The sequence below is a fragment of the Rhinolophus hipposideros genome, assembly GCF_964194185.1.
Source record: "Rhinolophus hipposideros genome assembly, chromosome: X".
NCBI classification, from domain to species: domain Eukaryota; kingdom Metazoa; phylum Chordata; class Mammalia; order Chiroptera; family Rhinolophidae; genus Rhinolophus; species Rhinolophus hipposideros.
This window is the reverse complement of record NC_138046.1, coordinates 89,595,924-89,609,564: the sequence shown is the minus strand read 5'-3', so window position 1 is coordinate 89,609,564 and position 13,641 is coordinate 89,595,924. Positions and strand designations below refer to the sequence as shown.

General features: G+C 41.6%; 1 protein-coding gene across 3 annotated transcripts in view; it reads right to left on the bottom strand.

Annotated features, from left to right (window-relative positions):
• Window positions 1-13,641, bottom strand: part of SLC9A7 (solute carrier family 9 member A7) — a 143,136-nt gene that overhangs the window by 49,075 nt on the left and 80,420 nt on the right. For all 3 annotated transcript variants that reach the window (XM_081043265.1, XM_081043263.1, XM_081043264.1), the window contains exons 6-11: window positions 9,750-9,855; window positions 9,007-9,148; window positions 6,871-6,976; window positions 5,145-5,233; window positions 4,939-5,052; window positions 2,569-2,680 (exon numbers count right to left, since the gene is read on the bottom strand). In XM_081043265.1, the coding sequence (XP_080899391.1) occupies window positions 2,569-2,680; window positions 4,939-5,052; window positions 5,145-5,233; window positions 6,871-6,976; window positions 9,007-9,148; window positions 9,750-9,855 (669 nt within the window). The remainder of the gene's footprint in view (window positions 1-2,568; window positions 2,681-4,938; window positions 5,053-5,144; window positions 5,234-6,870; window positions 6,977-9,006; window positions 9,149-9,749; window positions 9,856-13,641) is intronic.

Sequence of the window (13,641 nt, the reverse complement as noted above, 5' to 3'; positions counted from 1 at the left end):
GAAGCACTGTGTACTTCTCAGTCTTTCAGTACAGAAGACAATGAACGTATTTTGATCTCCACAGTTCCTCGTTCTCTTTTCTGCTATCACTTTCCTAATATGTGAGGAGGATCTTGTCCCTGTCTTCCTCAGAAACCCCTAATGTTTCCCAGCTGTTCCTGAGGAAAACCCAAACTCTTTAGCACAGCTTTGAGCTTCTCCATGGTCTACACTCCAGCAGTGGTTGTCAAAGTGTGGTCCTCAAACCAGCAGCAGAGAACGCATTAGAAATGCCAATTCTCCAGGCCTCCCAGTACCCTAAGAATCACACTGGTGGTGGGGCCCAGCCATCTGCTTTAACCAGCCCAACACAGGATTCCAACACAACTGAAAGATTTGCACCAGTTTACATGCAATTTTCCTTTCCAACGCCACCCTCTTTTTGCATTACCCTGTGTGTCTCACATTTCAACCAGACTGCTACCTCTCCCTGAAAAAGCCATGTGGGCCATTGCTTTCCTGCCTTTCCAACCTGCTGCCTCTTGAAATCCACTTCTTCCAAGCCCCGTTTGAAGGTTACCCCCTTTGTGAAGATGGCTCTGGGCCTTCCTCTCCTCTGCATTTATTCCATACTTCTTTTGTGCAATTCACCTCCCTCTCTTTGGAGAAAGTTAGAGCTTTGTACCCCTTTCTCCCCCCAGTACACTGTGAGCTCCTTGAAGGAGGCTGGTTTCTGTATCCTCCACAACCTAGAACTGTGGCTTACAAAAAGAGGATGTTCCATAAACGTTTGTCAGGGTGAAAGAAAATCATTATGGCAGGCCGTACATTTAAGGGCAGATGAAGTGAGTACTAGACAGCGACTGCTTTGCTGAGCAGCACCTGTTGGTGTGATTTCAGTATGACTCTCTGAGGTCTCCAAAAACTGCTATGTGACAGTAAAGGGTGGCTACTCACTTTGCTTCTTGTAAAGCCTCTCCCCATTCCCACAGGACAGAGGTAACTAATTTTAAGGGTCACAGTAGCCTTTTGCGTCACCATTTCCTCCCTCTGCTCTGCAGAGATGCTCTAACTTGGGTCTCATTGTTCAAATCTGATGCTCACCACCTGTCACTGTACCATCTACTCATGCAGACTGCTCTCTCCACATATTGTCCTTTGTCCCCCTGTAAGGGTGAAATTCGGTAAATCAATAACGCAGTTAGACTCAGCTAGTTTGCAGTCTGACTCACTGCATAGCTCGATATCTAGCCACTTGTAGTTAGATTTAGCTACCCTGTTTCCCCAAAAATAAGACCTAGCCCGAGAGTCAGCTCCAATGCGTCTTTTGGAGCGGGTCTTATATTACAATTTTTGCTCCAAAAGATGCATTAGAGTTGATTGTCCGGCTAGGTGTTATTTTCGTGGAAACAAGGTAGTTTGCAGTTAAATCCACCCTCATATGCAGCTGTTTTCTCTTTGTTTCTCCCCTCACTGACTGATTTAAAAACTCTGTTTTGTTCCCTTTCCTAAGTCGACACATACCTCGTTAAATCTATTTAATCAGCAGAATCCTAATCTGGAAAGCACAATTTCTTAGTCCTCAGGCGACCGGACATGGGAAGCAGTTTTGCAATCCCCTTGCAGTTTTTACTGGTGACGCATAAAGCCCCAGGTCACAATGGGATGGCCAGTCTGAGTCCTGAGTCCGGAGATAACATTATCTTAAAACAGACCAGACCCCAGGAAGCCATGTCAGCCCTGGGATCTGCCTGACCAACTCCCCCTTTCCTTTGTTCTTATATACCTGTAAAACATTCTGCCTGTTCTAGGAACAGTGAGATGGCCTTTGGACAGGAGTCTGCCATCCTCCCAGATGCCAGCATTCTGAATAAACCTGCTTTTCTTTCCACCAACCTTGTCTCTCAATTTTTAACTGTTTCAAGTGGCAGGCAAGCGGACTTTGCATGGTACCACCCTCAGTGACTTCTGCACACTTCTCAGCTTTATAGTGGAGGCGGGACATCTGGGAGACAGTGTAAATCAAGTGTAAATCAGCAGAACTGTCACAGCTGTTATTTTCTGGTTTGGGTTCATCTTTCTTATGAGAGTGTATTTTACTTCTTTTGCTCCGTAGGAAGTTAGAGCTGGGAGGGACCTCAACTACTCAGCTCAATTTCATTATTTTATAAATGAGGATATTACAGCTGGGGGTTGTTGAGTGATGTGGCCCGTGTTCTTTCTCATTAAAGACCTATTTTCCTTCTAATTTCAGGTCTGGAGCCCTTCTGAAAGATTGAGAGTTATGAATATCTACTAGAAAACAATTAAGTACTTTAAATACTTATATAGTTCCAGGTCCCTTGAGTGGCAGAGATGAAATAAAGATGTAAATATTTTAGGGGAGAACGTTGACATCTGGTAGTATGGTTTGCAAAATCAATATTGTCAGTTTTACATATACAACATCTGTCTACTCAGCACTGCAGAGGCTACAAAAGAACCAGAAACTTGAATTTTTCTCTTTTTATGAATCATATCAATACTTCAATCACTCCTACACTGTCTGCTGAATAAAACTCATTTTCTTGACATTTATACTTTTTTTACCTGAAAACATCATCATGTGTTGAAAATTCCAGCCAATCTTATGCCTTCTGCCCAAGTTGAGGAAGAAGGAGAGTGGGTAGATATGTGCAGCTCTGCCCAGGAAGATGGCAACCTGAGCACCACGTGGAGGTTAAGGACCCAACGGGTTTCCAGAATGGCACTGTCACACAACCTCTGGATGAGCAGAGAACTCCAGGAATGCCATGACACCTTGTTATGATCAGGAGAGTTGCACAAAGAAGCCAGGCTGTCTAGTTTCCCTCTAAACAAGTCTCAGCAACAAGTGGGATTCAACTGGCCAACTTTCCTAGCCTCCTGGCTCACAAAGATCATTTCTAGCCTGTTCAATACAACATTGTAACTTCTTGATTTAATTAAACTAGTATGACCAAGTCTCCAATCTATCTAAAAATGAGTCCAGTAATAAGCTAAGGTACCATGGCAGGGGTGCAGAGCTGAGAGAAGCAAACAGTGTATTGGGCTCTATTGGGGGGGAAAATCACAAGAATTAAAAATTACTAGCCTGAGTCAAACTATACAGAGAAAGTGTGCTGGGTAAACTCATAAGCTTCGGTGGGAAGTAAACATCAGGGGCAAGAATGACCAGGAAGATTCTACAAATAAGATGTGGGGAAACTTAAAATATTCATAACACTAAGACCCATTCATATTTCTTACAAGAATCGACCTGGGAAGATTTCTCTCAGTGGCTAAAATGTCTTTCGGAGATACAAGCAATGGAAAAGGAAGAGTGTGGAAGAGGAACTCCACTGTGGAAACCAAAGAATTCAGGGAAACCGGTCATTCGTCACTTGCTGTATTTAGAACAGAGCCCAACAGAGAGCCCCACACTGCACCAGTCACAGAAGGAAAGTACTGTGGGAGCCAGGGGAACAGAGAGCTTCCGTTTCGGCAAAGCACCAGCTGCAGGAACGGCAGCTGTTTCAGACAGAAGCAAGGGCAGAACTATCTTCTGCCTTCTCCAGGGTAAAGCACCGACTGACTGTAATTTTCTTCTTTTATCTTTCTCTTTTGTTTTGTTCTTAACAGAAGGAAACAGGTAGTGGTATAAAGTGCATTCTACCCTAGAAGCCATGCCGTGGGAAGTCATCAAGGGCAAGCGGCCTTCAGTATTCACAGGGGACCCGGATGGCCCTCCTCCAGGGTCCTCATCTGTAAACAAGGGCTGAACTCTCATTATCTCTCACAGGATGCCGTGCTAGGAATAGAAATCAAAACGACATGCAAGATCTTCCTTAATCAAGAATAAAAACACTGATTCCCCCAGACTTTTAGTTATTAGTCTGTTGAGTGTGTCAATCCAAGAAATGAGCTCCGGTTGAAGCAGGTAACATAAATGGAAGGATTCTGCCATGGCATCAGGCCACCATCTCTATCCAGCTGCTTGGTGAGTATCAGTTATTCCTGCACTAGAAAGGAAAAACCCAGAAGAGAAAAACATTCCTTTCTTTTTTTTTTTGCCAGCATCCCAAGACCTAAGGATAGCCATGAGGTCTCAGAAAAGGCAAAAGTGAATGGCCAGCAAATAGTGGACTCCTGCTCAGTATCCTGAAATCCAGGCTGAGCTGGATTGCTATAGTTCCAAAGTCCAGAAAAGTTCATTTTAACGAAAACAGTAGGATCTGAAGCCAAGTGTGCAAAACCCTCAGCTCTCAATCCACTGCTTGGCATTCACATCCCTCCTCACTTGAGAGAGGCCAACACCCAAAACTGTCTCTTCCAAAAACTGCACTCCCAATGGGACTAAATCAAGGAAACAAGTATTTTTCCATTTTATCTTTTCTTCCTCTCCTTTTTCCTTTTTTTTTTTTTTGGCGGGGGGGAGGAAAGGGGAAGAGTCTTTTTCAGCATGATCTCTGTTAAGCTCAGGTGAAAGCACGCTTACTGCCTGCAGGCTTCTCTGGGTAGTCAGGAAGGGCTGCCCATACTGGTGTGCAGTTGAGAGCAAGAGTAACAGAACCTTCAGGTCTTTCAAGTGAGGAACCTCCTGGATTGGAATTCACGTGGCAATGAAATAAAAATAATTCTGGGGACTAACATGGTTGCTGACTTTTAGATCAAATAAAAAGGGCACTTTACAAAACGAACTACCACTTGCCAAGCACCAGTATAAGAGAAAGGCCACCTTACACAGAAAATGCAAAAAGGACACCCTCAGAATCAATGCCAGTCCTTTAAACCAAATACATTTAGCTTCATGAACCACTTACGCCTTCTTTTTCTCATCACAAAAACACCATGAACTCACACTGGCTCACAGTCCCCCACCCCAAACAGAAATTATTATTATAGCTTCCTCAATACTGGTTGCCTCTCTGTGTAGAAAATGGTGGAACCAAAAAAGGATACAAAAGCTCCAATGATGAAAACAGGGCTGAAAACATGCTTCTGGAAGGTAAACAGCGCCAGGCCCATGTAGGAGAAGATGAAGTTCTCTGCCAGGAAGTGTAACACCTCAAAGAGCTGCACAGAAAGGGAAAAGGAAGTCATAAACCCTACAGGTCCCCTCCCTTATATTCACAAGTAACTCTTGAGGAACAAGGTCTCTTGCTCACCTGCTTCGTTCGACTTCTTGATTCCACTGACAGGTTGTTGTAGGTGTAATGAGCTTGTGTGATTCCACAGAAAAGGACAGCTACAACACCTGGCACAAGAGATTTTTGGGTTTTTTGAAATCAATGGAATAAAAAGCAGCAGGAAAAAGCCCTGCTAAAACAAAATATTAAGGTAAGCAAGCCCAGCATATCCAAGTTCCTGAGTATTTGAGAATTTCCTATTACTGAAAGCTCCCTCTTCCCCTATAACTCTTTCTTTTTTTTAATTCAAGTTTATTGGGGTGACAATTGTTAGTAAAGTTACATAGGTTTCAGGTGTACAATTCTATAATACATCATCTATATATCCCATTGTGTGTTCACCACCCAGAATGAGTTCTCTTTCCATCACCATATATTTGATCCCCCTTACCCTCATCTCCCACCCCCCGCCCCCCTTACCCTCTGATAACCACTAAACTATTGTCTGTGTCTATGAGTTTTTGTTTCTTCATTTGTTTCTCTTGTTATTTTGTTTTCAGTTTTATATACCACATATCAATGAAATCATATGGTTCTTGACCTTTTCTGACTTATTTCGCTCAGCATAATAATCTCAAGATCCATCCATGTTGTCACAAATGGCACTATTTCATCTTTTCTAATGGCAGAATAGTATTCCATTGTGTATATATAACTCTTATCAACCAACTTTTCCTTCTCCCAACCCTGCCTTCCTTCAAACCCAAGGTCCTCAACTTCCTCCTTCACTCCAGTTTTAAGGGCATTCTCTCTCCTCCTCTAAACTCCTACTGAATTACCATACACTGTCATACACTTTTGTCATATTCCTCTTTGTTCTTAGAATGAATGAGTTTAATTTCAAACCAATGCTTTATAGTTTTGCATGGTCTATGGCTTCATATAAAATGGATCCAGAGTACTACTTCACTTATCCAAGCCCAAATGATCCAGATTTCTGGTTAGTGGTAACCATTCTGTTGTACAAGACAATTGACACACCTAGAATTTTGCCTATATATTTACAGATAATTGTCAAGTTTTAAGGAAGTGGGGCATTTTATAATGCTGCATGTAAACACGGGTTGCAATATTTTGAAAAGATGATAAAAGGGCTTCCTTACTACCTGAATTATGCACAGTAATTATATTTGCATTTTCTAATGGGAAAATTTTTTTGTTTTTGTAATGAGAGAATGTGAGGAAATAAAACCACATGATCACTCATACTAATAATATATGAAACTGGCACCATAAAAACATGGTATTGAAAAACAATAATTAAACAGACCAGAGACAAAACAAGAAATAACTGTGTCCCCACTCGTCTGAGTAGATACAAAATTACCTTTAAAAGGACACATTTTTGCTTGTTAATGCTACTGTTTGTAAACTAATGTATCGCTCTAGGGGAGGATACAAATAAAATATTAATATATTCAGAAACCTTTGCAGCTAAACATCTACTTATAGTTAGAATGCGTACTCAAAGACATAACTGAGTTTGAAACAGTAAACTTTATCCTTTAAAAATATGTATCTTTGGGAAACTAAATCATTCATGGGGCAGAACACCAGCCTTGCTCAGCAGTCCTCCACATGGACACTCGGTGAGCAGTTAATCAACTCCATGCAGCTGCTATTGAAGAATTCGTTCCTCCCCTCAAGATCCTACAGCCCCCGCTACAGTGAGGGGAAGAGTGACCCAAGGGTAGAGATAACCCACCTGTAAACCCACAGGCTTCCGCCAAGAGGAATGTGCTCCAGGACATCAGGAAGAAGAGTGCTGTCTCCAGCAGGGGGAAGCAGTGCAGCTTGGTAAACTTGGTCACGTCAGCCCCTGTCAAGGAACTTGGCTCCAGGAACAACCACATCCTATTAGCCCGGGACAGCCACCCTAAGGGCCACCCTTTCCCTTCAACTCTTCTTTTGGGGCCCCAAGGCTGCTGCTTGGTTTTTAAAGTAATAAAAACTAAGTTTCTGAGTAGAATAGAGGTTCCCAAGGGCTGGGAAAGGGGGATATTGTTTAATGGGTACACAGTTTCTGTTTGGGGTGATGAAAAAGGTCTGGAAACAGATAATGGGGATGATTACACAACACTGTGGTTGTACCTAATGCCACTGAATTGTACACTTAAAAATGGTTACAAGGGCAAATTTTATGATTGAGATATAGATATATACATATACATAGCCAAAAAATGTATACACATTTTAAGAAAGGAAAAAAGCTATTAATTTCTATCGATAGCAAAAGATGAATACACGTCACATTTGACTTCTGCAATGACAAGAAGTGTTCAAAGTGGTTACCATCAGCGTCCAGACACTTCTGATTCTGGCAAACTACTGCTTGAGCAATGTTGACCAAAATGTCCACTTGTATACGTTTTTTGGCACCCCCGGTATATATACATATATACCTCCACAATTTTTAAATATGAATAATGTCAAATACCCAAAACCATCAAAGTGGTATGCTCCAAATGGGTAAATTATACAGTATGTGAATTTTATCTCCATAAAGCTGTTTTTAAAAATTAAGCTTTCTAAAGAAACTAGAAATGGGTTTTCTGTGCTCCTCGCAATACCCATGGTTCTGAGAGGCGCAGTCTTGGCCTGGAGTGTAACTGGCAGGTTAGTTCTGGCAGTGCTTGGAATGCCTCCGGCAGGCCTGGGAAGACAAGGTGGTGAGACCTTGACCTCTGTGGGCCACCATGGCATGGCTCCACAGCAGGTGCCTAATGAAGGCGAGAAAGAAAGAAATGCGCAACTCCAGGGGCAACTACAAGGTACAGGTATCACCTTTTGACACCAGAGATTCCCCTTCAAACACTGCCATTCCACAGCAGTCCAGCATGGAATCATCTCATGAGTGGTTTCATTGAGCCATACAAGTTCCCAGGCATCAGAAGGGCCTCTGTGAAGAAAGCAGTCTAAATCTGCGCAGTCCAACATGGTAGCTACTAGCACATGTGGCTACTGAACTCTTAAATTGTGGCTATTCCAAATTGAAATATGCTGTAAGAGCAAAATCTGCACCATTTTTCAATGATTAGTACAAAATTGCATTCAGTGGCACTTAGATCACCGCTGTCCAATACAAATGTACTGGGAGTCACAAATGCGAGCCACATCATTTCAGTCTGCAATCAATACACAAATTATTGACAAACTTTATGCAAATTGTTAATGGTATTTTATACATTCGATTTTTGTACTAATCCTTGAAAAATGGTGCAGATTTTGCTCTTACAGCACATCTCGATTTGGACTCAGCATACTTGTGGAGGGGTTGCCCACTCATTCCACACTTTGCTTTTATGTTGGTTGTCTGGTTGGTTACTTTTAAACTAAGTATTATACAGCTCGCTTAAGGAAGACACCACACAGTAATTCCCACTGATGGCCCCCCAGCTAGGTAGGGCCCCATATGGCCCAGAACAGCTGAGAGCAGCAGCAAGCTTGGGGCTAATATAGTTCCTAGTCTGCTTCCTCCGGCCTCCTTTGAGGTGGTCCCTGATTCCTATCCTCCTCCTAGCTTTTCAGCTCTTTTCATCCCCCTAAAACTGATGCTTCCCCGACCTTTCATCTCCAACCAGTTCATAGGAGGGAGAGAAAATGTAAAAGTGAGGGCAGAGCTAAGCCTAGAGTAACATTCCCAAACATTTTCTCAGACCCTTAACTAGGCACTCGACTGTCTGTCATGTTTCACCAAAGGAACACTTCAGGAGCCCCCAAGCCCCAGTGGAACAATTCATTTAAGATTAATTTCTGAAAGGAAGAACTGAGAACTTTCTTTTTTGCAATTGAATGTCATATAATCATACCCAGGCAGGGGCAGAAACTACAAAAAGGATATTAGAGCAGTCACAACACCAGTCACAGCTCCCATGGTAAAAGAGCCACTAAATATACCTAGAAAAATGCCAACTGACTTAAAAAAGGCAGCAGCATCAAAGGTGTGAGTGTTCAGCCCTGCTGGCTGGTAGGCAACAATAGACCTGTAGTTTTAAAAGAAGAGAAAGTTTTAAAAGACTACTGGTTTTGCACCTTAGTACCTAAAACTACCGGCAAACACAGGTATCTACACTTCGCCAAGCACTCCCCATGGTGTATTCATTTAACTTAATCTGCAGTCACCATGTTATGCTGGTTACCAGCGTTCTGATCCCTACCAATGGGACAAAGCAAAATAACTTTATCAATAAAATTGAAAAACCTCATTTAGCCTCAGGGACACTGTGGATACCTGATCATGGCATTGTACACCAGAAGCTAAACATTAATGAATGCCAACTATAATTTTATATATATAATGTGATGGTTCAGTGTGAGGTCGGAGGGATAGTGGATGGGGGGAGGGGGATTCACAGTGTGAGGGATATAAATGATGAACGTCTAAGTATTACCTCGTCTTGTACACCTGAAACTAATAAATAAATAAAAAATAAAATAAAAATAAAACATAAAAAAAAAAGAAAAACCTCATTTAGGAAAACACCCAATTCAATATTTAACACTTTTAACATGGGCCTCTGAATTTAGCCCAGAGCATTCGGGAAGCCAGGGTCTCTCTTCCGGGGCAGAAATATTGTTCCTTACGATGACAGCACAATGGCAACAGCATCATTTAGCACGCTTTCTCCAAACAGAAGTGCATAAAGGTCCACATCTGCATGCAACTCATTAAATATCGCCAGTACAGTCACTAAAAAAAGAGCCAAAAGCACAAAATTAGTTTCAGTTTCTGACCTTAAGCCATTGATGACAAATTTATAGAGGCAATTCCTATCTTTAGCGGGACTGGGTGGTGTGGGAGACAGTCAGGGAATCAAAGGCAGGTTGTCTGTCTATGGCAGAAACAAAAATGGCAATCTTCCTAATCTGAATAAGCTGTGAGACAATGCTTGATTCTAACAACACTGCACTTTCCACTGTAACCCCACCACACTTTGAAAACACCTCTACTACAGAACTTTTAAAAATAATCACAATTAATGTGATTTGGCTCCAAGGGTGGCTTTCGCTCTCTTGGAAGGCAGACACCTTATTTTATTGATTGCTGTGCTCCCAGAACCCAGCAGAGGGTCAGGGCACAGAGAAAGGTTTGTGAAATAATGAAAGCCTTCATTTTTGACAGACTATACATAATTACACTGCTCATACTTTCCACATTTCTTAGGCATTTAAAAATCAGCTAGTGTCCAGACCAGCGGTTCTCAAACTTTTGGCCTCAGGGCTCCTTTACACTCTTAAAAATGACTGAGGCCCCGAAAGAGCTTTAGTTTTATAGACTATAGCTATCAATATTTACTGTATTAAATAAAACAGAAAAAATAAACATTTATTCATTTAAAATTACTAATAGACCCATTATATGTTAATGTAAAACACTTTAATGAAAAATAATTATATTTTCTAAAACACAAAAAAATTAGTGAGAGCCATTGTTTTACGTTTCTTCAAATCTCTGCAACATCTGGATTAAGGGAAGGCAGACAGTTCTCATCTCTGTTTCTGCATTGGATTAACACAGTCAATAGCACACGTTATGCAGCCTCTAGAAAACCCTACTGACTGTACACTTGTTACAGAATGAAAGTAAAAATGACAAATAATGTATTGCTGTTATTATTAAATCACTTTGACCTTATGGACCCCCAAAATGGTTTTGGAGTTTCTCAACCTCGGCTCCACTGACATTTGGGGCCAGAAAATTCTTTCTTGTAGCGGGCTGTCCTGGGCATTGAAGGATATTTAGCAGTATCCATGGCCTCTACCCACAAGACACTCCCCACTCCAATTGTGACACTAAAAATGTCTCCAGACACTGACAAATGTCTCTTGGGGAGTAAAAGCACCCCCCAGGTAAGAACCACAGCTCTAGATATATACACACAGGCAGGGTTCGCTCTCAGCACTCACACCCAACTGTCAGGTTGGTGCAAAAGTAATTGCGGTTTTTGCAATTGTTTTTAACCTTTTAAACTGCAATTACTTTTGCACCAACCTAATACTATCTTCTATGTACTTTGTTAGTTTCTACCATTGGCCTTTAAAAACTAAAAACTGACTCCCCCAGCTTTCCTTGCACTGAGTGCCACTTCTTCCTGCCTGGAAGAGGGTGGAGAGGCTGGACACGCTGGATGCAGTGCGGTCATCTTGCCTCCAAAGAGCGACTAATGTGTGTCGGAAATGCAAGGGTAGTGCCCTGGAAAGACCAGGCGCCTGGATGCCTGATTGTAGCAGGAGCCATGGCATCAGCTGGGGAGTGTTAGCCAAGACAAACAGCTATTTGTTTAAGCTGGTACTGCCAGGTTTTTCTGTTATTTGTAGCCAAAAGCATTACTAATTGATACAATTAGAAAACCAAACCAAATAAATATTCAGCTAAATGAGTTATAAGCCAACCACTCTTGTAACCATCATCCAGTTCAAGAAATAGAACTTTGCCAGCTTCCCTGGAACTCCACCCCATATGTTCTATGCCAATCTCAAAACCCTTCCTTCATTCAAAACTAACCACTAACCTAATTTTATACTAATCGCTTCCTTGCATTTCCTTCCAGTTTGATTACCCAATGTATATTCCTTGACATTATCGTCTGGTTTTGCCCATTTTAAAATTTTTCTCCCTACTCCCCACCCCAGGCGTCTCTAAAAATTATTTTTAAATACTTTTTTACATCTCTTCTACTCCACGGGTTTCCCCTCCATTCCTTTCTATCGGCTCTCTTTTCATAATGCCCTATTGTTTAGTCCTCTCATTTCTAAATTTTCCAGTACTGATGTATACAGTTTTTCATAACTTTCATTATTTTAGAAATTTCCTTTAGCTTCTGTTGGAATATTAATAAAATTTTGTCTGCCTTGGGACCCTATTTTTCTGGTATGACTTCATTATCTGTAACTTCATTATTCAGCAGGATTAAGTTCGTTTTTTCTTACAATATGTTTACATGAAGTCCAACCTCAATCCATTTCTGATCCTCATATTAAGGGGTAGAGGCCGAGAAAAGATTTCCTAGTTTCGTGGCTCTAGGGTTCCCTCTTCTGGTTTTACACTAAAGTATTAAAAACATGGCCTCTGGGTATAGCCACCTCCCCAACACTCTCTGAGATCTACTTCCTCTGGTCTCCTCCTCCACCAGTACCGTGTTTCCCCGAAAATAAGCCCTAGCCAGACAATCAGTTCTAATGTGTCTTTTGGAGCAAAAATTAATATGAGACCTGGTATTATTTATATATTATATTACATATTAATATTATATTATATTATATTATTTGACTCGGTCTTATAGTGAAATAAGACCAGGTCTCATATTAATTTTTGCTTCAAAAGATGCATTAGAGCTGATTGCCCGGCTAGGTCTTATTTTCAGGAAAACACGGTACCCGAGCTTTGTTTCTCCTTTATCCCCTTATCAATCAAGGTCCATGGTCCTAGCAGTTCATTTTTAAGGAGTGATTTCCAGAGAGATCTTCACTGGGTATGTTCTGCCAGGCCAGGTCACGCTAGCAGCTTCACACCTCCTCCAGTCGCCTTGTCCGCACTCGTCAATTGGAACCTGTAAAGCCCTTCTCAGTTTTAACTGTTGTTATCCGATATGCCTGTGAAGTTCCTTACTCCCAGTGGGGCCCCTCCTATCGTAGGTCTATTGTGGGAAATTTCTGGTTCCCTGACAGTCAAAATGATCAGAATCCCCTCTTCTCCCCTCTGCTTTCCTCCTGCTCAGCTGCTGTTCCCATCCCTAAGTGTCACTGCTGTTGGTGGTTTGACCCCACCAGCTGATAGTTGGGATTCATGGGGATACTCGCCAGCCAGCGCGTCTGTTTTTCCTTTTGCTGTCCTGCTTTTTCTACTTTTGTTAGGGATTAAGGGAGACTCCAAAACTACACTACCCTCATCATGCCTTCCTTTTCAAAACAGATAATTCAATTATTGAGGGTAAACAAAGAATAATTTGGATTTGAAAAATGTAGACTATATCATGAGGCTGCTCTAGATAATTATAACTCTAGGCTGCTATAAAATCACTACTCTAAGCATTCAGATGCGAACCAGACATTAACAGGGGCATCACCAGCAGCTTTAGTTCCTAAAGGACATGTCATCTTCATAACTGAAAACAAAATGTCAGTCTCTTTCCTCCCCTCTTAAACACAGTGTATCAGGTTTCACAATAGGAACAATCTTTAGGGATTAGGCTTTAAAAAGTTCTTATTTTCTGGATTATTTATTACATGGACAATATTTGGGCTACTTAGAATAAAACTTGCAATGGCTAATTGTATGTGTCAACTTGACTGGGCCACGGGGTGCCCAGATATTTGGTTAAACATTATTCTGGTGTGTCTGTGAGGTTCTGGGTGAGACTGACATTTGAATCAGTAGAGTAAGTAAAGCAAATTGCCTTTCCCAATGTGGGTGGGACTCATCCAGTCTGTTAAAGGCTTGACTAGAACAAAAAGGTAGAGTAAGGGTGAACTCACT